Here is a 21,444-nt window from a genome sequence, read left to right on the forward strand (position 1 = left end):
CAATTTTTTTCAATCACACTTTCTTGAATTGAAATTAGTTTATGTTATTTGGAGAACCAAATCATATCTCATAAATAAAAGTGACCTATATGGTACCTGGGTCCATAAAAATCTAAACCCTACAATAGGAATGTTACTTTGCTTCTACATCAGAATCTATGCATGTCAAGACAGATACATACAAATGATTGTATTATCCTCTGTAGTCGCAGCTCCAAACATCCCACTTTCCATCCACCATGTCCTATCCTTCCAGCACCATAACCCTAGAACCTTTACTCTAACAATCCTTCAAACAATCCTTTAACCTCAAAATGACCCAACCACCCTCACCCTGACCCCAGGTTCTCTTCTTGCTCTTTATGCTACTTAAATTCCATGGTCAATAATAGTATCACTCCATTCATGTGTACCCTCAATTCCTTCCTTCCTCTCACTTCTTTAGACTTGTGTGGCTAAGTCACAACCCTAGTTAAATCCCAACTATCTGCCTTGGCAGCTGACTCTGGTCAAAGGAATACATACCCACGCGGATTTGTTTTACCTTCATTTCATGATTAAAACAGTCCTGCAATACTGCCCAACAAACATAAGTGTATTTCTCCAGCTCATTCCCATTTCCCACCTAGCTACTGCATACTTTCTGCTCTCCCCTATAATCTCCAACACCTCTTCCCCTAGAGAAGGACCTTAAGGTTTTTATCTTTGTTTCCTATTCAGAACTATAAACACTGTTTTTCTTATGCTATTGGAAAACCAGGAGACTTAAATCAACCTTATGAGATAATCAACAAGTCTAACTATAACCATTTAATTTGGCCTGGGGACCATTCTGGAATGTATGTGTTTCGTGTGAAGATCCTGGATCCAAACTATAGGTGAATATAAATGTTTTATTATAATAGTTTTAGCATTTGTTTAAAGGGATAATGATGCAGTTGAATACAATTTCTACTTTACAAAGCCCAATAAATGATTTACACTAAAACATGGCAACTTCACAGAAGGCAAGAGGGAAGACCATAGCTAGTAGGAAAAATAAAAATGCCATAGAGTCTGGGGTCACCACTACAAGAAGAGTTTCACAAAATGCTAACTCAAAAAGTTATGTATACCCTCATGTTGATAACAGCTTTATTTACAATAGCCAAGACATGGAAGCAACCTAAGTGTCCATTAATGACTGAGTGATAAAGAGAACATGGTATATATAAATATACAATGAAGCATTATTCAGATATAAATAAAGAAGGAAATTCTCTACCTCAAGAAAGAAGAAAAATCTCAAACAACTCAATTTTACACCTCATAGAACTAGAAAAAGAACAAAGCCCAGAGTTAGTAAAAGGAAGGAAATCACAAAGATCAGAGAGGAAATAAATCAAATAGAGACTAAAAAGACGACAGGAAAGATCAAGTAGACTAAGAGTTGGTTTTTAAAAAGATAAATAAAGTAGACAAAATTTTAGCTAACCTCAACAAGAAAAAAAAAAGAGAGAGTACTCAAATAAATCAGAAATGAAAGAGAAGTTACAACTGATACCAAAGAAATATATAGGTTCATAAGAGACTGGTATGAACAATCATACAGCAACAAATTAGACAACCTAGAAAAAAATGGGTAAACTCTTAGAAATGTACAACTTACCAAGACTGAATCATGAAAAAATGGAAAATGTGATCAGACCTGATGACTAGTGAGGAGAGTGAATCAATAAGAAAAAAACCTCTCAACTAACAGAAGTCCAAGACCAGATGGCTTTACTGGTAAATTCTACCAAACATTTAAAGAAAAATATCTATCCTTCTCAAACTCTTCCAAAAAATATAAGAGGAAGGAAAATTTATAAACTCATTCTGTGAGGCCAACATTACTAATACCGAAGCCAGACAAGGATACCACAAGAAAAGAAAATTACAAGTCAATATCCTTGACTTGTACATCATACATACAACATACATACAAAAATCCTCAATGAAATATTAGCTAACTGAATTCAACAATAATTAAAAGGAATCATATACAATGATAATGATACAATGATAAAGTGGGATTTATTCTAGGGATGCAAGGATGATTTGACATCTGCAAATTAATCAATGTGATATGCCATATTAACAAAATGAAGGATAAAAATTGTATGATCATCTCAGTAGATGCAGAAAAGCATTTGACAAAATGCAACATTCATTTATTATAAAAATTCTCAACAAACTAGGTGTAGTAGGAACATACATCAACATAATCAAGGCCATATAGGACAAACCTGCAGCTAACATACTCGTGGTGAAAAGCTGAAAGTCTTTCATCTCAGATCAGGAACGAAGATGAGAAACAAAGGTGCCCACTTTTATTTTTATTCCACATAGAGTTGGAAGTCCTATCCAGAGCAATTGTAGAAGATTCCAATGAATGGAAAGATATTCAGTGTTGGAAAAACAAATACTGTTAAAATGTCCATACTACCCAAAGCAATCTACAGATTCAATGCAATCTCTATCAAAATTCCAATGGTATTCTTCATGGAACTAGGACAACCCTAACATTTGTATGGAATGACAGAAAAAAACAAAACCAAATAGCCAAAGCCATCTTGAGAAAGAGGAACAAAGCAAGAGATATCACACTCCCTTATTTCAAATTATACTACAAAGTTTTGGTAATCAAAACAATATGGCCCCAGCACAAAAACAGACACATACATCAATGGAACAGAATAGGGGGGCCAAAAATAAACCTAGGCATATGTAGTCAATTTATTACAAAGGAGCCAAGAATATATAATGGGGAAAGGACAACCTCTTTAATAAGTGGTATTGGGAAAACTAAACAGCCACACACAAAAAAATGTAACTAGACCACTATCTCATAGCATACACAAAAATTACCTCAAAATGGATTAAAGACTTGAATGTAAGACCCTATGCCATCAAGCTCCTGGAAGAAAACAAAGATAGTAAGCTCCTTGATTTCAGTCTTGGCCATGATTTGTTTGGACTTGACACCAAAAGCAAAGGCACCTAGAGTGAGAATAAACAAGTGAGACTACATCACATGAAAAAGCTTCTGCACAGCCAAGGAAACCATCAACAAAATGAAAAGGCAACCTGTGGAAATCACACATCCAATAAGGGGTTACTATACAAAATATTCAAAGAACTCATACAATACAATACAAAAACAATCCAATTAAAAAATAGACTGAAGATCTGAATAGACATTTTTCCAAGACAGACAGATGGCCAATGGGTATCTGAAATGGTACTCAACATCACTCATCATCAGGGAAATGAAAGTCAAAAACTCAGTGAGATATCCCGTCAGAAGGGCCAGTCTCAAAAAGACAAGAGATAACAAGTGTTGGCAAGGATGTGGAAAAAGGAATCTTGTGCACTCTTGGTGGGAATGGAAATTGGCACAGCCACTATGGAAAACACTATGGAGTTTCCTCAAAAACCTAAAAATAGAATACTGTACAATCTAATGATTCCTCCCCTAAGTATTTATCCAAGAAAATGAAAACCCTAACTTGAAAAATGCACCCTCCTGCTCATTGTGGCATTATCTACAGAGGCCAAGACATGGAAATAATGCATGTGTGCGTCAATGGATGAATGGGTAAAGAAAATGTGATAGATGATAGATAGATGATGATAGAGTAGATAGATAGATATATAAATATATTCCTAGATACATGTCTATTTCTATATATATAATGGAATATTATTAAGCTATAAAAAAGGAAGGAAATCTTGCCATTTGCTATAACATGGATGGACCCCAAAGGCATTATTCTAGAGTCTACTTTGGTTTGAATCCTACTCTTGCCACTGGTAGATATGTCATCTTAAGTCAATCACTTAATCTCTGCGCTTCTTCTTTATTTGTAAAATGAGTCTGTAACACTGATTTATAGTATTCTGAGGAATAAATGAAAGTACCCAGGTAAAAATCCCTAATTTCGAGGTAATTTCCTTCTCTTTTCTCCCACATGAAGATGGGTGAAATGCTATCATGAATGTTTATTTAGCTCTGTCCTGTCTCATTCCAAGCAGTCTGCTGAATCATGAGTGATAGTACCTTTAGAAATAATCACACAGTGCCCTGTACCAAGCTCTGAACATCCTTAGCTTCCTGAGTCAGCCTACATCAGGTGAACGTCACAGGCTCTTTGGGCAGAAAAACCTGAATTCAAATCCCAGCTCTGCGGACAACCGCAAACTTTTGCAAGTAGCTTAACCTGCCTGAGCCTCTGTTTCTTTCCAAAAGAAACGGTAGCTATGAGTATTAGGCAGATAACTCACGTAGGGCATTTGGTCCACCGCCTGGTACACAGCAAATGCTCGTTTAGTATTCATTCTCAAGAAGTACTAATGCTCAGTAAAACATTATGACTATTATTAACATTATGCTTATGGTCACCTTGGGACCCACTATCAAAACGATGTCCAGATGTTAGCAGGGCAGTGAGGGTGCACTGACAAGCTGAGAGAAATCGCGCCGCAAGCAGCCCGAGTCACACGTTTGGAAAAATCACCACAGCTGTGATGTAAATGCATCCCTTCTCTCCAGTACTGAGGAAGTGACACCTTCATTAAGATTATCTATGAGTCAATCATTACCATAAAAATTTGGAGGGACGCTTTTCATATATTGCATGTAATTTAATCGTTAATATTATTTGTCTCATTTACAGTTTCTGTAACCTAACAGCTATATTTGCGATAGAGACCTTCGGAATGATTCCCAGGTAATGCCTTCTGCCTAATCAGGCTCTAGTGAGGGAAGCTGTAAAAAACAGGGGTGGTAGCCAGAACAGGAAAAGCGCGTCTCCCCCATTTCCCTGGGACCCTACTACTTCTGCTTCTTATGTTGACGTCCTCAAATTGTATGTATCAATTATCCCAGGGACACAGCAGAAAGGAATTTCTGAGAATTGTTACTGCAGCTGGGGTCCCATTTTGTCCCATCCCCTCAGCAGCCACGGTTTTCCCATCAAACACGTCCTTGAACCCCACCTAAAGGACAGATCATGGGCTGCTGCGGGGGGCTGGGAGGAGACGGTGGCTGGTTGAGTCAGCCCTCACCCACGGGCCTTACCATTCTGATGTAACCAGAGACAGGTAGAAAGGCACATTCCCGGACTCCAGTCTCCTTGGAGAGCAAAGTCTTAATGCTAACACTGGGATCACACACGGCTTTGCTTCTCTGTCCTGGGCCTGGATTTTTTGCTTTCATTCTTTTGTAAAATGTTAACCAAAAATGGAAGACAAACAATGAAGTTATTCGTGGCCCTCCTCTAAAAATTACTGACTCCTTGATGTTTTGTGCCAATGGAAGATTAATAGTGTAAATAACCCACAAATGAGATAAGCCACCCGTTGTTTCTAAGTGACTTTGGGAAACATCTATGGCCTTTGGCAGTCACTTCTCTTCCTCATTAGATTGTTATGTTTAGATGAATATTAAGAACATATGTGGGGACGCCTGGGTGGCTCAGTTGGTTAAGCAGCTGCCTTCGGCTCAGGTCATGATCCCAACGTCCTGGGATCGAGTCCCACATCGGGCTCCTTGCTTGGCGGGGAGCCTGCTTCTCCCTCCGCCTCTGCCTGCCATTCTGTCTGCCTGTGCTCGCTCGCTCTCCCTCTCTCTCTGACAAATAAATAAAATCTTAAAAAAAAAAAAAAAAAGAACATATGTGCACCCAAGTACCCACTGTCAGAAGGGGGCACTCGTGAGTTGGAGAGGAGAGACAACGGTGAAGGAGTTCACCTCTTTGTTCACCTCCCTGGAGCTGGATCCCAGCAGCCAGGGGAAATGGTGCAGCTGAGGAGGTCAGCCCTAGGTTAGTGTCTGCAGCTTAGTCTCTGTTACACCTGAGCCCCGGAAGTGGGAGCAGAGGCAGAGCAGAGGCCAGCGAGCGGTGACCATTTTCCGAGTAAGAAAGCCTTTCTCATAAGCAAACATTGGCTGGAGATCAGGCTGTAGGAGGCAAAGATCTTGGCACTTACTTGTCTTCTGGAGGATTCAACCACTTCCCCCAATTTTCCACTGCGTCCTTTGGAGTTGTTACCTTTTAGACAGCAAACTCCCCTAAATCCTCAACTGTCCTCTGAGCTCCCCCTCCATGTCCCTCCCCCACCACCCAGGACCACTTCTTCACCTTCAGCCCTCTAGAGTGATGGCTGTTTACTTTCCAACGACCCCCCCACCAGGTGCCTCAGGGCGCCACTACCACTTCCAGACCATTATTTACCCCGGGTCTTTCTAAAACAAACAAGCAAAAACCATTTTTTAAACACACACCCTTTTTTACTTACTATTTCCTTACATTTCCAAGTGTATTACTTCAATAACACCTGCTGCTACTCCCTTACCCACTCTGGGATTTGCGTCCCCACAAATCTGGCAAGCCCCCAACTACCTGCTTTTTCTGATTACACCTGAGCAGCCAAGGATTGGTGCAGAAAGTTAAACAACAGGACAGATTAATCACCAACTTCATACAGGTCACCCAACACCACCTGAGAATCTTAGTACCTTTCTCTGGTCAACCAGTATCTCCACTCGAGGTAACTACCTCTGACCTCATTGAATCCGCTTCCTCCTTGGAGCATCTTTCCTTAACAAACATCAGATGAGCTTGTTCCCACCATTACAAAGAACTTAGAAGACTGCAGGCAGGGACACGCCTGATTCCTGATTCCTGGTTCCAAACACACCTACTAACACCTATGTCCATTCTCTCCTTTTTCCATACTGTTCAAATTAAAGACATTTTATTCCTCCCCTTTAAGTATAATTCTTCCACAGGTGCTTTGAAACCTCTTACTTTCCACTTTCTAAGGAAACTTCCAAATCGATTATTTCTTCTTTTATATGTTCCACTTTCCGCCTCAACTAGATCCTCCCCATAGGCTTTTAATCGCCCTCAAGTTTTTAATTTAAATGTAAGTAAAACCTCAAACTCTATCCCTCTCCAGCTGCCATTCTCTCTCCCCCATCCTTTGCGAGACAAACTTGTCAAAAGGCTTGTCTACAGGGTCTCCTTTTCCCTATGTTCTATCCCTGTTTCTCCTAAACCACCCAATCTGCTTTCTGTCTAATTACTCTGCCAATGACCTCTCCAGGTTGGTTTTTTAATTAAAAAACCACCTTTCCCAGTCTTGAAGGACTGGTCTCAGGTAGGAGATGAACCTTATTCTTCAGCCTGGCCCTAGCTGTTTGCTGTGTATCAAATCTTTGATTGTCCAAGATGCCTTCTTAGTTCCCAAGACCTGTAAGTGTCCCAAAGAAGAAGACCTCCATCACCACCTAGATGCAGGCTGGTTGCAAGCTGGACCCTCAGGCAGCAGCTTTTAAAGAATGCAAGAAGACCTCTTTAATGGAAAGATTGGGAGTTGGACATTTTAGTCCACTGTCTCTGTGCTGAGGGGTGTGAGGGGGGTATAGCCACTGCAAGTCCTCTGGACCCCTTTTGTCTGCTATAACCCTGTGGGTCTCATAGACACAAGCCCAGGTGGCTTTCAGAGCTAAGTGTTTGGGGACCTGTCCCTCCAGTGGAACTTTCATAAATTGGGACTCAATGTTGGGCCTAAACTCTTTGCTCCAGGAAGAAGCTGGAAGCTCAGAGTCCTGTCCTGGTCTTACGTTGCTGTGCTGGGTTTAGGATTTATGGTCAGACTGTGTCCCAGTCTCTTCTACCCTTTCTGATGTGGCTATATTTTTTTCTCATGCAATGTGTACATGTTGCCCTTATCTGTTTCTGGATTTCTTTTGGAGGGAACTGTCCCTTAGGAAGCCATGGCATGGGTGTGACCATGGAAGGAGGTGAGTTCAGGAGCCTCCTAGGTCACCATCTCGAACTGGAGCTGGCCTAACCACAACCTGATAGATATTGGCCAGTCTTCATCTCATTTCACGCTTCATTGATGTTGACTTTCCCTTTAACCGCTATATTACTTTACAGGTTTTCCTAAACTTCTGTAGCCATGCTTTCTCAAGTAAAGAGAGCCTTGACCTCCTTTACTGGCCAGTAAATGATTTCCCTCAGGGCTCAGCCCTGGTCTTGTGAGCTTCTCCCTTTGGCAAGATCATCCACACTTGTGGCTTAAGTAAGCATCTATGTACACATGACTTCCTAATCATAACTCTGGTCTGTTCAGAGCCCTGCATCCCACCGTCTATTAACCTCTTCTCTTAAGTGGCTCACAGACTGGTCAAACTGGACATGCCCCAAAATGATCTCATGATCTTATCACCCACTCCCTTGCCCCATTATTTGTCCCACTCTAAAAGGGGTCCAACAGGGTAATTGTATACAGTTGTCATTGTGCAGCTCCAAGAGAATCCATTCGCATGGGCTATAATATGACTGGTGCCTTCTAGAGATGAACAGTGTGGCAACCCTATTTTCCAGAGTTCCTTCTCTTGGGAAAGAGCACATTGAAATGTACAAGCCAAATATCTATGAGTCAAAAATGAAAATAAGAACCCCCGCAAAAGACAAAAAAACCTAGAGTTGTGTTCATTTCCGTTTCCCCCAGCTCATCCAGTCACTAGCTCCCATTCATTTAATCTCCTGAATTGCCCTCAAATGAATCTACTTCTTACCAACCCCATCACCACCACTCCAATTCTTCAAGCTACCGTTGTCTCAGATGGGAACTACCACAATAGACACCTGGCAGATCTGATCTCCCCTCATTCATTTCTATTTTCTTCTGGTTCATTTTCTTCACTGAAGCCAAAGTGACCTTCTCAAATGCTATTTTATAACTTGAAACACTTACGTTTCTTTCCTTGAAATGGTAACTCCTCAACATGGCCTACAAGACCTTCAATGAATCAACCGCCTACAAGACCTTCAATGAATCAACCGCCTACTTCTCTAATCTGGACTTGCATTATATTCCTCTCATCATCTTTGCTCTAGACCCACCAACCTTTCAGTCCCCGACCTTCACCATATTCTGTCCCATAGCAGGAACTTTGCACATTCTGTTTCTTCTATGTGGCAACTCTTCCTTCCCCTCTTTGTCTACTTAATCTCACCAACTGCATTTCCATTTAATTCTTCAAATTTTAGGATAATTATCTTTTCCCCCATGGAGGCATTTCTTGACCCCATCACCAGGTTAAATCCGGCTATAGTAAGCCTTCATTGCATTGTATATCTACTTAGTTCTTATCACAGGTGCAATTTTATATTTCTCTTCTCATCATTGATTAACAATAATGTCCCCACTAAAATGTAAGCTCTCTAAGGAGATGGAGACCATGTCTGTTATTACTTATCATTGTCTTTCCAGGCACTACCCCAATACCTGGTTCATATCAGATGATTTGTCGAGTTAATAATTAACTTCCAAGAAGGAAACCATTCACAGGAGCCAGATTAAGCTTGTATCCACATAGGAGGAAGGTCAGAGTAAGAGGACTAGAACCCAGGGAAACCATAACAGTGCAAATAAATAATTAGGGCCTAAAAAGGAACTAAAAACTGAAGTCAGATACCAGGGCAGGACACCAAAGGGAAAGTAGCACAGCGTTTGGCCCAAGTGGTAAATCCACTCCGGTGGGAGGCAGCCATGCAGAGTCCCAGGTGAAGGGAGAGATGTCTGGCACCCAGCTGAAAGTAGCATCCAATAAGTGGTGTACACATATGCACATGCACACACACACACACACACACACACACACACACACCTGATTGACCCTCCGGTGTCTCCAGTTAATGTGCCCCACAGTAAACCAGCTGTATTTACATGCCCTCGCTAAAGTATTCTTCCTTCTGAATTTCCTCCATCAGTGAATGGTGACAACATCCTCATAGTCACCGCATGCCAACACCTGGGAGACATTCTTTACTCTCAAACCCCACATCTCAACAATCTCCAAGATCAATTCAGTCTAACTTCCAAATCTGTCTTAGATCTATCTGCTTCTCTCCACTTCCTCAGCCACTAATGAAGTCCTTCAACACACTTGCATTATTAAAAACCTCAAAACTGGGTTTCTCCCTCCGCACTCATACTTCCCCATTCATCCATTCTTCCCTCTAAGTTCAGAATCATCCTTCCCAAATCCACACCCTGTAGCTTCATAAAAGCTGTCTCTCTCACCTCTAACCACCAGTCATTCCTCTTCTCTACTACTCTGCCTACCACCTGAGCTCTTATCATACTGAACTAATTTTAGTTCCAGAATGTCTGGGTGATTTTCAGGTTTCCCCATGCCTCCACAACTTTGCATAGCCATCTCCCTCAGCCTAAAACTCTATGTCCACCGTTTCTTCATCTACTTCCAGGCATTTTTATCTAGAGAACCCATTCTAAGGCTCCAAGTCCTACTCCTATCCAACTAACTCCGCTAATCAGTTCAAAGTTCTCCTCCACTGGAAGGCCTTCCTTAATGTCTGGCCCCCATGAATTTTACATTTCTTTCTCTCACTCTATTAATCACACTGTCTATTCTCCTCCATAGCCAACCTCTAACACTAAGGCAAACGTCCTGAGGGTAGACAAGATGTCTTATTAATCTTTGTTTTCTGTCAGTGGCATAGGAACTAGCCGTTCAAAGATTGTTTGATTACATAAATTAAGAACCAAAGTGAGTGATGACTTCTATTGACTTTTTTTTTCTCTTCTTTCAGTCCAAGTGGCTACCTGGTTGCTGCCTTCCTCTTTATCCTGATGCTACTGTTCTTCAGTATTCTAGTTTTGAGCTATTTCCATTATATGAGGATTTATAAACAACATCTTTATGAGCCAATTAAAAGATATGATAGAAAACAAAAGGATAATTAGGAAAAATGAAAGTTTGTTTAGTATGGATATATATATGTATATATGTAGAGAGTATATATATATATATATATATATACACACACTTATATTACAAGTGTGTGTGTGATTAAGAAATGCTAAAGATAAGCACATAGTAGGTATAAACAAATTCAAGCTCTAAAAATGTCCTTAAATTACCCCAAGACAAACATTCTTATATCTACTATGTGTTATTAATTTTAAGGTGTTTGCCCTTACCTTAAGGTTCTCCATACACTCTTATGTGACTTTTTAAAAAATTAAAATAAAACTAAATTTGCCTATTAAAATCCTTCCTAAGAATGAAAGTAAATTTTTGGAAGTATGTAAATATCAAATACTTTTTTTTTTTAGCTTGGGGGAGGGGCAGAAAGAGGGGGAAGGAGGAAGCCGACTCCTCGCAGAGAGCAGAGCCTAACTTAGGGCTAAATCTCACAGCCCTGAGATCATTACCTGAGCCAAAATGAAGAGTTGGACGCTTAACCGACTGAGCCACCCAGGAGCCCCTCAAATATTTATTTGCGTGAAACTTTTCATATGAAATCTCATATGGCTGTAGTTTATGTATAAAAGTCTTAATGTGTCCTAGATAATCTCTCTTAAATGTATTTCAGAAGTTTTTCTAGCGGTAGATTCACACATGAAGTGTACAGCTTATTGAGAATGAGAAGCTGCTGCTCTAAGTTTTAATTTTAAGTTTTAGAATATGATTTTCATGTTCAGCATAAGCTTAATTTATCCAAATGTTACCACAGCTTTCAAACAATTAGTGTTTGTAATAGTCAGAGTTCAACTAGAGAAGCAGAATTTGTGGGAGGGGTGTGTGTGTGTGTGTGTGCACGCGCGTGCATGTGTGTAAAGAGATTTACAAGAACTGGCTTGTGTGACTGTGGAAGCTAGCTAAACAAGTCTGAAATCTACAGCACAGACATCAAGAATAGAAGATTGCAAAAGATAAAAAGAGCAAGATGGAACTCCACGGGCACAGATCAAAGCTGCTATCCGTAATTAGAATTTCTTATTTTACCAAAATCAAGAACAAGACAGGGATACCTGCTATTCATCACTGTTTTGTAAGTTCCGACATTACAAGAGGAAAACAAAATGAAATGACCATTATAAATACTGTGGGAAAGGAGATTTAAAAAATCCTCTCTTTCAATAACAAGATAATATGCCTAGGAAACCCAAAATTAGTAACAAGAATTATTAGGTTAAGATAACCTGATTTGCTCAATATGAGATAGATATTTAAAAATTAATACCTTTTCTAGGCGTCTGCCTTCCACTCAAGTCATGATCTCAGGATCCTGGTCAAGTCCAGCAGCCTCCCTATTCAGCAGGAAGTCTGCTCTGCCCACGAGTGTGCACTCTCTCTCTCAAACAAATAAACAAACAAAATACCTGTTTTCTCTATAATGTTATATAACAGCAATAGAAAAAATAAAAAGTAATTTACTCATTGTAATGACAAATTATGCAGAATTAAATTTAAAAGGTGTATGACATACATGAAAACAATCTTCAAAATCTTTATTGAAGGAGGTGAGACAAAATCTGATAAAAATAATTAATAGGGGAAAAAAAGAAGCAAAACTACCCAATAGAAATGAGAGCAAAGAATATAGTCACTTTACAGCGGGGTATCCCACATAGCCGCTAAACATATTTAAAGCAATTATTTTTTAGTGTTTACTATGTGCCAGGAATTGTTCTAATAACTTACCAAACCCTCTTTAACAAGGCCTCAAGATGGGAGTGTTATTTCCCAATACAGAGATGAGGAAACTGGCACAAAAAGGTAAGTAATGTTTTTAAGGTCGCACAGCTGATAAGAGATGGAGCTGGAATTCACACTCGGACACGTGGAGTCCAGATCCGGGGCTCATGCCCCCAGGATGCTGGAGCTCGCCCGCCGTTGGGAAGATACAAACCAAAGTTACAGTGAGGCTTGCATTCCTCACCTGAGGGCAAAAACTCGGAAGGCTAATACTCTTGGGAAAGAAGGAGGGTCAGAGATGGAAAGAAAATTCCCTTTAAAAAAAAATTATTTATTTATTTGAGAAAGAGTGCGGGGGTGGGGGGCAGGGCAGAAGGGGAGGGAGAGAGAATCCCCAGTTGACTCCGTGTTAATTGTGGAGCCTAATGTGGGGCTGATTCCATGACCCTGAGATCATGACCTGAGCCCAAACCAAGAGTCAGATGCTCAACCGACGGAGCCACTCAGGCGCCCTGGGAAGGAAATTCTCTTGCACTTCAGAAGGAAAAGCGAATTATTTCACCTTTTCTGGAAAGCAATCCGGTAAGATCTATTAAAAATATATATGCTCTTGGACCCAGAAATTCCACTCTTAGGGATCTATTTATGGGATGAGATGGGATGGGGAGGACATATATATATATATATATATATATATATATATATATAAATGCTCTATCATTGGTTGTTATGACAAAACTCTACCAAAAAAAAAAAAGAATGCTTATCAATAGGTGAATAGTTGAGTAAATGATTGTACATTGGCCCTACAGATCAATCTGTACCAGTTGATTGAAAAGATTTTCCACAAGGTTTTGTTCAATGAGAAGAGCAAGCCACAGAGAAGTATTTACAGCACGAGCTTATCGTACGAACCAAAGAAAAGCCCTGTGCATGAGAGTGTGAAGAAACGTACGGAAAGATGCATATCATTTCGTTGACATTGTGTGCATGCGCACGCGTGTGTCACCGTGGGACGGGAAGTGGGGATATATGCAGAGGCGAATTAATGAACCGAACCCTTAAAACTATGAAGAGGGAAACAAAACAGGAACAGCACGTGAAATTTGCTCCTAATTGCAGAACCGGTATCTGCACAAGGACAAATGAAAGGGCCATAGGCACCCAATTTAAAATGACCTAATTCCAGGTGGTATTTGCTTTCTTGCTATTGTTTCCTGCCACATTGAACTTACACTATTTTTCTGAAAGATTTTATTTATTTGAGAGAGAGCACGAGAGAGAGAGCCCAAGCAGAGGAAGCAGCAGGCAGGAGCAGCAGGCTCCCCGCTGAGCAGGGAGCCCGAAGCGATGCCGGACTCAATCCCAAGACCCTGGGCATCTGATGATTCTCCCAACCTGCCACAACTTCCTATTTCCTTTCATTTGAGTCCCTCCTCTAATAAAATCACTACGCAGTTAATCCCACGTTGGTGACTGTTTCTCAGAGGACCTGGAGTAACGCAGTGGTGACACGAGTGGCCTGAGGAAACGGAGTCAGAGGGTATTTGAGACTGATCCAGCACCAGCGGGCAGAGACAGCACCATCCTGACGGGTATGCGGCGCCCCAGGAGTTTCTGGCTCAAGCTGGTGGTTCAGTTGCTAAAGTTCTCGCTGGTAGTGGCCTGGGGAAGTGTCCCGGTGGAGGGGAGTGCTAGCGGGTGCAGTGAATGCAGCAAGCGTTTGGAAAACATGGGCTGACAAAGACAGCAAAGTCTGCGAGTTACTGCTAAGTTACGTGGCTTTTCTTAAGATTTTATTTGAGAGAGAGCAAGAGAATGAGCAGGGGGACGGGGCCTGGGGGCAGAGGGAGAGGGAAAAACTCCCCACTGAGCCAGGAGCCTGATGCCGGGCTCTATTCCTGGACCCTGGGATCCTGACCTGAGCCCAAAGCAGACACTTAATGACTGAGCCACCCAGGCACCCTAAATTATGTATTTTTAAAATCGAAATATAATTTACATGTAATATTGTATGATTGTATAAATGTTAGATGTACAATGTGTTGTTCTGATACATTTATATGCTGCAGTTACCTTTATGGCATTAGCTAACACCTCGGTCATGTCACATAATTATCGTCTCACTTTTTTGCGATGGCCATAATTAGGATCTGATCCCTCAGCAACTATGGAGTTTATAACGCGGGATAGTTGACTATAATGGTGATGCTGTGCAATAGCTCTCTGGGGCTCATATCCTAGCCCCTGCCCCATTCCCCCAGGCCTCTGCGTCTGGTAACCCCCATTCTACTCTCTGTTTTTATGAATTTGGCTTCTTAGGATACCACATATAAGTGAGATCCTGCAGTATTTGTCTTTCTCTGTCTGGCTTTATTTCATTTAGCATAATGTCCTCAAGCTCCATGCATGTTCTTGCAAATAGCAAGCTATCCTTTCTCATGGCTGAATAATATTCCATTATGTATATATATGTATACATTATCATTTTTATCCCTTCATCCCTCGACACTTCAGTTGTTTCCATATCTTGGCTACTGTAAATTATGTTTCAATAAACATGGGAAAATGCCTATTATTTCTTCCAAATCGTGTTTTCATTTCCTTTGGCAATAGACCCAGAATGGAACTGCTGGATCACGGGACAATTTTATTTTTAATTTTTTGAGCAACTTCCATATTGTTTTCCCTAGTGGCTGAACAAATTTGCATTCCCACCAGCAGTGCGCAAGGGGTCCCTTTTCTCCCCAACCTCGCCTTTTATTGCTTGAGAACCTGCAGAAGTTCGGTGAAAGACAGAGTCCCAGCAGTTGAAGGCTAAGCGTGAGAACCACAGCGTCTCTGCGGTGACTTATATAAAGAGATCATTATCACCAGTAGCAGGATGAAAGACATGATTGAAGACCTTCAATCCCAGGGCTCTAGAGATGTTTGAACCCTTGACCAAGGCAGATCTGTGACGCAGAGGTCAAGGTGCTCATGGGACAAACTGGGGTCCTGAAAACTGGGACAGGGTCGGCTGGATGGATGTCTTTCCACACCCGCCCCTCCCCATGCCCACCTTCTGAGCACAGACATTGCCTGTCCGTCTCTAGTAAGAGCCACCACTTCTTCTGGTCTGGAGGATGCTGCGGAAGCCACTCCCTCACTAGAGAACATGTGCCCCCCATCCTGATGCTCTGGGTTAAATCCTAGCCTAACCCAGCTGGTGACATGTTGCACCTGATAAGGGAGGAAGAAGGACAAAAACAAACCTGCATGTCCGCCCAGGGCCAGAGCCGTACACCTGAGATTGGATTCCAAGGGTTCTTTAAAACTGGATAAGCAAGTTTTTGCTGACTTGCAGGCACTTTCTCAGGATACGGGATTTAACTAACATCCTAGCAAGGACCCTGAGGGATGAGGCAAACTTCCTTCTGGCTCTTAGAAACCTGGAAAAAAATGGCAGCCAACTCTCAGCAAGTAGAAAAGCCTGAGTGTTCTGGCAGGTGGTAGAGGAAGAAATAAAGCAGCTCAGGGAGGTGATGGGCTGGAATGGAGGCATTACATGAGGTCCAGAGGGCACACTATTTCTCAAAGATGATGGGATGGGATGACCACCAGCATCACTGAAACCCCCAGTGGTGGCGGCCACTGCAGCCAGGGATGAGGCCAAGGGAGGCAGTCAGAGACAGGGTTTATTAACACTCATGGGAAGGATGAGGCCTCAAAGTGAGAGAGGCTTGGTGAAGGCACTTTACTTCTAGAAGCTGGGAGACCAAAATTACCATGATGACAATCAAGGAGTGGTCAAGGGGACCTGACATGAAGGGAACTGTGGTCAGTAGAATATGCTGGCGTTGGTGGCAAAATTGTCAGACAGCCAACAAGGCTCTTGATTATATCTATTAAAGGAGGAAAAATAGAGGTGGTGGTTAAGGGTAATGTCCCAATAAAAAGTCACAGTCCCTTGCTCCTGTCCCCAGACCTGAGCAGATTACCAGATCCGGAATCTGCCAGTTCCCAAGGAAGAAGGACCCTACAACACTGTGGCGAGTCTATATGATGACAACCTCCCCCCCCCCCCCCCCGCACATCGCGAGACCTATGGCCATTTACTCAGGTGACCGTACCAGTGAAACAACTAGGCATTTTGATGACAATTAGATACAGGTCTGAGTTGACACTGATACAAAGAAACCCAAAGTGTCATCAAGCCTTCCTTTACAGGTGGGGACCTTGAAGGGCCACAGGGGCTCACAGCCACCCAGAGGTCCTTTCCCCATCCTCAAGCACATAACTGAAATTAATATATGTGGCAGTTGGAGTAAAGCCTACGTTGGACTCCCAGTCTGTGGAGTACGAATGATCATAGTGGGGAAGGTCAAATGCTAACCTTTAAAACTATCTCCTACACATACACCTAGCCATGTTAGAAAATCATTACCATTTTCCAGGGGGGATAACCAAGATCAGCTTAGACCATTAAGGACCTAAAAAGATGGAGGGTTGGTGGTCTCTGTCATGTCTTTACTTAATGACCCAGCTGGCTCATGCAGAAAAGTAAAGTAAAAGTAAAAGTAAAGGAGAATGACTCCTTCAGAGTTAGCCAAGTAGGAGCACCAGTTCCAGCTGCTAGAAGTGTATCTGTGTTAGGGTGGGTTCATTGGAGCTCAGGTATCCCATGTGCAACTATTGATCTGGCAGATGCATTCTTCTCTGTCCCATGAGAAAAGAAGATCAGAAATAATTCATATTCACATGGAAAACAATATTCCATTATCTGCCCATCTTACAGAATGCGCAAGGACACATCCTCATATGGGTTACCAAAATGGCAAGCCAAGTCCGTGCCTGGTCTGGTCACGGAGTCTGGGATGCAATGTTCTTGTGGGACGCAGGCCTTTTTGTACCAATTAAGAATGGAACAGCCCCTAGGGCAGTTGATTGCCCAGACTTCAACAAGAATGAGCTCTATATTTAGTGTCAATATGGAATTAATTCTGGAGACATGGGAAGCACAACATGGATAGGTGAGCTACACTGAACTCTTATCACCTAGCCAGGAACAACTAAATGTCTTGCATAAGGCAATCAAGAGCAGAAGTGCTTACCTGAGCAGCTACTTCAACGACCACTATCAAAGACCGATCAAAGATCGTCGCTTTCCCTGTCACATCCATAAGCTGGTTCAATTATCAATGGCTTAAAAAGCCACTTCATCAGTAAAGACATCTAAGACAAAAAAATACAAGTAGCCTCTGAATTTTTCAACCACGTTTCCTCTTCCGCTGGTAATTCTGAAATGGAAAACGGACTGTTTCAAGATGAACTCTAGACTCCACCTTTGTGACTTTTGGTGACCAACCGGATCCTCCCGCTATAGCTACGTAAGAAAGCTTGGAAGGAGCCTCTGGCCCCGGTCAAGCCGTCAGATGACCGAAACCCTGGGAGAGACCATAAGCCAAAAATATTCACCTAAACATGAATCCAATATTCTCAGATTCCTGACTTAGAAACTAAGATGTTTTTGCTTGAAGCTGTTATGTTTGGGGGTAATTTGGCACACAACAGGAAATCAGGCACAGCTGGACTCTGTTCCTCTCTACAACAGGGCTCTCGGAGCAAGAAATTTAACATTTATTTTTCTCTATAATGCTTTGGAAACTTGTATCTCCCTCCATGTTGCCTAAGGAATCCTTTGTGGGAGGTGATATCAAGGCTCCTACCAGTCTCAAATCTGCCTTTCCGGCTGCGATGAAGGCTGGAACTCTGGTCGGTCTCTCTGGCACCACATGCCAGAGGGATACTGGCCAGCAAGGAGGAGGAACAAGGGCTTCCTGTCCCCACCTTTCCTGTCTGTGTGAACTTAGCCATATTTATTCACCCCAGCAAAGCAGAAGGCTTGAGTAGCACTGTTTGATCTCTAACTCAAATTCATAAAAACTTTCCAGGACCGGCATCATAGCGCCCTTGAGAGACACTAAACACAGCTCAATGGGACTCTCCTCCAAGCTTCAAAGCTCTTTAAATTCTAACCTCTTTGTTCCCCAAGACCTGGGGTTGACAGCTGCTTCTGGTGCTGATTACCTCTGTGACACCTCAGTGCTCCCTTTTTTGTCTTTTTAGGCCTCCAGTACCCAATTTACATTTTTTTTTTTAAAGATTTTATTTACTTATTTGTCAGAAAGAGAGTGAGAGAAAGCAACACAAGCAGGCAGAGAGGCAGGCAGAGGCGGAGAGAGAGGCAGGCTCCCCGCTGAGCAAGGAGCCCGATGCGGGACTCGATCCCAGGAATCTGGGATCATGACCTGAGCCGAAGGCAGCGGCTCAACCCACTGAGCCACCCAGGCGTCCCCCAATTTACATTTATATTACATTTTATAGGAAATGTTTCTTATATTAAATTTTACGTGTTAATGTTTATATTACATTTCCTGTTTATTTTAAAATTTCTCTTGCTAGTTTCTTTAATATTCCTAGAGCAACTCCTGGCAACTACCCCCCAAAAAGTCTCCTTTTTATGCTCAACTACTGTTGTCTCCTTCAATTTAAATGATAAATTAATGAATACACACACACACACACACACACACAAACCAGTGGAAGACATAAAATATCTATATATTTTTATATATTTATATAAAAATTTTTTATATATTTATATAAAATATATAGATATTTTATGTCTTCCACTGGTTTGTAAGCTGTTTATAAGCTTCATGAGAGCAGCAGTCTTGTTTTATCACAATATATGAGTGATAAACAGTGGTTGACACATAAAAAGTATTCCTTTAATACTTGCTCAAAATGAATGAATGATGGATAATTTCAGTTTTTGGTGGATCAGTACCTAAATTACACAAGCAATACAAGTCATTTCATCCTCAGACAGTGAATTCTCTTGTGTCTGATGAATGTGAAATGATCATGGGACATCCTGTGTGGTAGGCAGAATAATAGCTCCCTAGAGATGTCCCCATCGAATTCTTGAGAACCTTCAAATATATTACCTTACATAGGAATAAAGACATTGCAGATATGATTAGTTAAGGATCCTGAGATAACATTATCCTGCATTATTCAGGTGGGCCGATGTAATCACAAGGGTCCTTCTAAGTGAAAGAGGGTTAAACAGGAGAGTCAGAGAAGATATGATAAAGAGAGGTCAGGGCAATGTGGCCATGAGCCAAAGAATGAGAGCAGCCTCTAGAAGCTGAGAAAGGAAGCAGATTCTCCCCCCTAGAACCTCCAGGAGGAACACAGTCCTTGACTTTTAGCCCAGGGAGACCCATTTTGGACTCCTAACCCGTAGGACTCTAAGACAAGAAATTTGTGTTATGTCATTTTAAACCACTAAGCAAGTGATCATTTTAATAACAGAATAGGAAATTAATACCTCTTGTGGAGAAGTCCTATAGGTGCCAGGTTAAACTAGCCTAGTGCTCAAGAGAGACAAGGGGTATGGGGATGGGGGCGTCAGACTTTTTGGCTGGCCTGGGACAGCGACAGCTAGGAGCAGATGATTTCACAAAGGGTAAGGCAAGTAGGCGGGGTCAGAGGTGAAGTGAACCAGCGGTGTGAGCCCTCAGCTGCACAGCCAAGACTAAGTGAGGTGTTAAGGGATAGAGCCTTTCCCCCACACCTCTAGTTTGTTCAACAGGGTTAGGTGGAGAGGAAGGCCACAGAGGGAAAGGGAAGGGAAGGGAAGCAAAGCAGGAGGATACACCAGAAATTAATTTTAGAAATTTGTCCACAGCGCACTTGAGGACAGTCAAATATCACGCACACAGCACCTACCTTCACACAACACTGGCAAGTGAATCCTGTTTCCCTAGTATATTTGTTTTTCCCTATTCTACACCTCTCTCTCCAAATTCCCTATATCCCTCGCCTTGCCTCTGGCTCTCCAGTGATCATCTTGCCTCTTAAATGTTGAGAAAAATCAAAGCAAATCAGGAGAGAACATCTTCATTCCCCCAACCCCTCAACTGCCTGAATGTTAGCTTTGCTATTCCCCTTTGAGGGGATATTTGTCCAGACGGATATTTGCCATTCAAATCTGTTTAAACCAAACCTCGTCCCCAAGACCTTCCAGCTGCAGCTAATCTAAGATTACGGTCAATCACTTCATACTATTTTGATTCTCTGCAAAGCACATATCACCCATATTTGTCCTTCCTCCTCTTGTGGACGGTATTCCCCAGGGCCTGCAACACGGCCGGGCACAAGGCAGGCACACGACAAATATTTGTTGAATAAATGGAAAAGCAACTACTGTGTCCTAGGGTTATGCCAATCTGTGAGTACTGCACTCTCTTCCACTAACGGCAAGATAGTTTCATAAAATGTAAGATTTCATATTGAGTACTAACCGGATCGGATGCACATTGTGCCCCTCCCTCCCCACCCCACTCCCACCCCCACCCTCACCCCCACCCCCAGCAACCTGCCTTCCTCTATTTCCCCATCGTTCCACGTGCAAGGAAAAAAAAAAAAAGCAGCACGGAGGGTTTGGAAAACAGGGTTGTCACTATGGTCTTTTGCCACATTCAGCTGGCTTCCACGGGCTCAATGCGACAGAAACTAACAGTGGCACCGACGAAAAAGGGCTGAAGGTAGAGGACTTCACCTGCTGCCAAGGGCGCACCGCAGAGGACCGGCGCGGATCCCAAGCACTGCATGCTGGGAGCTGTAGTCTCCCGGGGAGGCCCGGTGCGGTAAGGAGCGGGAGGGGGCGGGGCCCACGGCACGCTGGGAGCCGTAGTCGTGGAGACTCGGCCTCTGCGCTTCTAGCCGCGAGCTGGGGAGTGGGGAAGGAAGGGGGGGGGGGGGGGTTCTCGATGGGGGGGGGGGGTCCTCACTGCATGCCGGGAATTGTAGTATTTCTAGAACCCCGCTCCTGCAGTGTGAGAGGC

General features: G+C 42.4%; 1 protein-coding gene across 5 annotated transcripts in view; it reads left to right on the top strand.

Moving 5' to 3' along the window:
- CATSPERE (catsper channel auxiliary subunit epsilon) overlaps window positions 1–12,855 on the top strand; it is a 149,790-nt gene extending 136,935 nt beyond the window's left edge. For all 5 annotated transcript variants that reach the window (XM_047705399.1, XM_047705398.1, XM_047705400.1 and 2 more), the window contains 3 exons: window positions 721–878; window positions 4,698–4,751; window positions 10,656–12,855. In XM_047705399.1, the coding sequence (XP_047561355.1) occupies window positions 721–878; window positions 4,698–4,751; window positions 10,656–10,809 (366 nt within the window). In that variant the 3' untranslated portion in view covers window positions 10,810–12,855. The remainder of the gene's footprint in view (window positions 1–720; window positions 879–4,697; window positions 4,752–10,655) is intronic.
- Window positions 12,856–21,444: the final 8,589 nt, after the last annotated feature.

Source organism: Lutra lutra, chromosome 15 (assembly GCF_902655055.1).
Source record: "Lutra lutra chromosome 15, mLutLut1.2, whole genome shotgun sequence".
Taxonomy (NCBI): domain Eukaryota; kingdom Metazoa; phylum Chordata; class Mammalia; order Carnivora; family Mustelidae; genus Lutra; species Lutra lutra.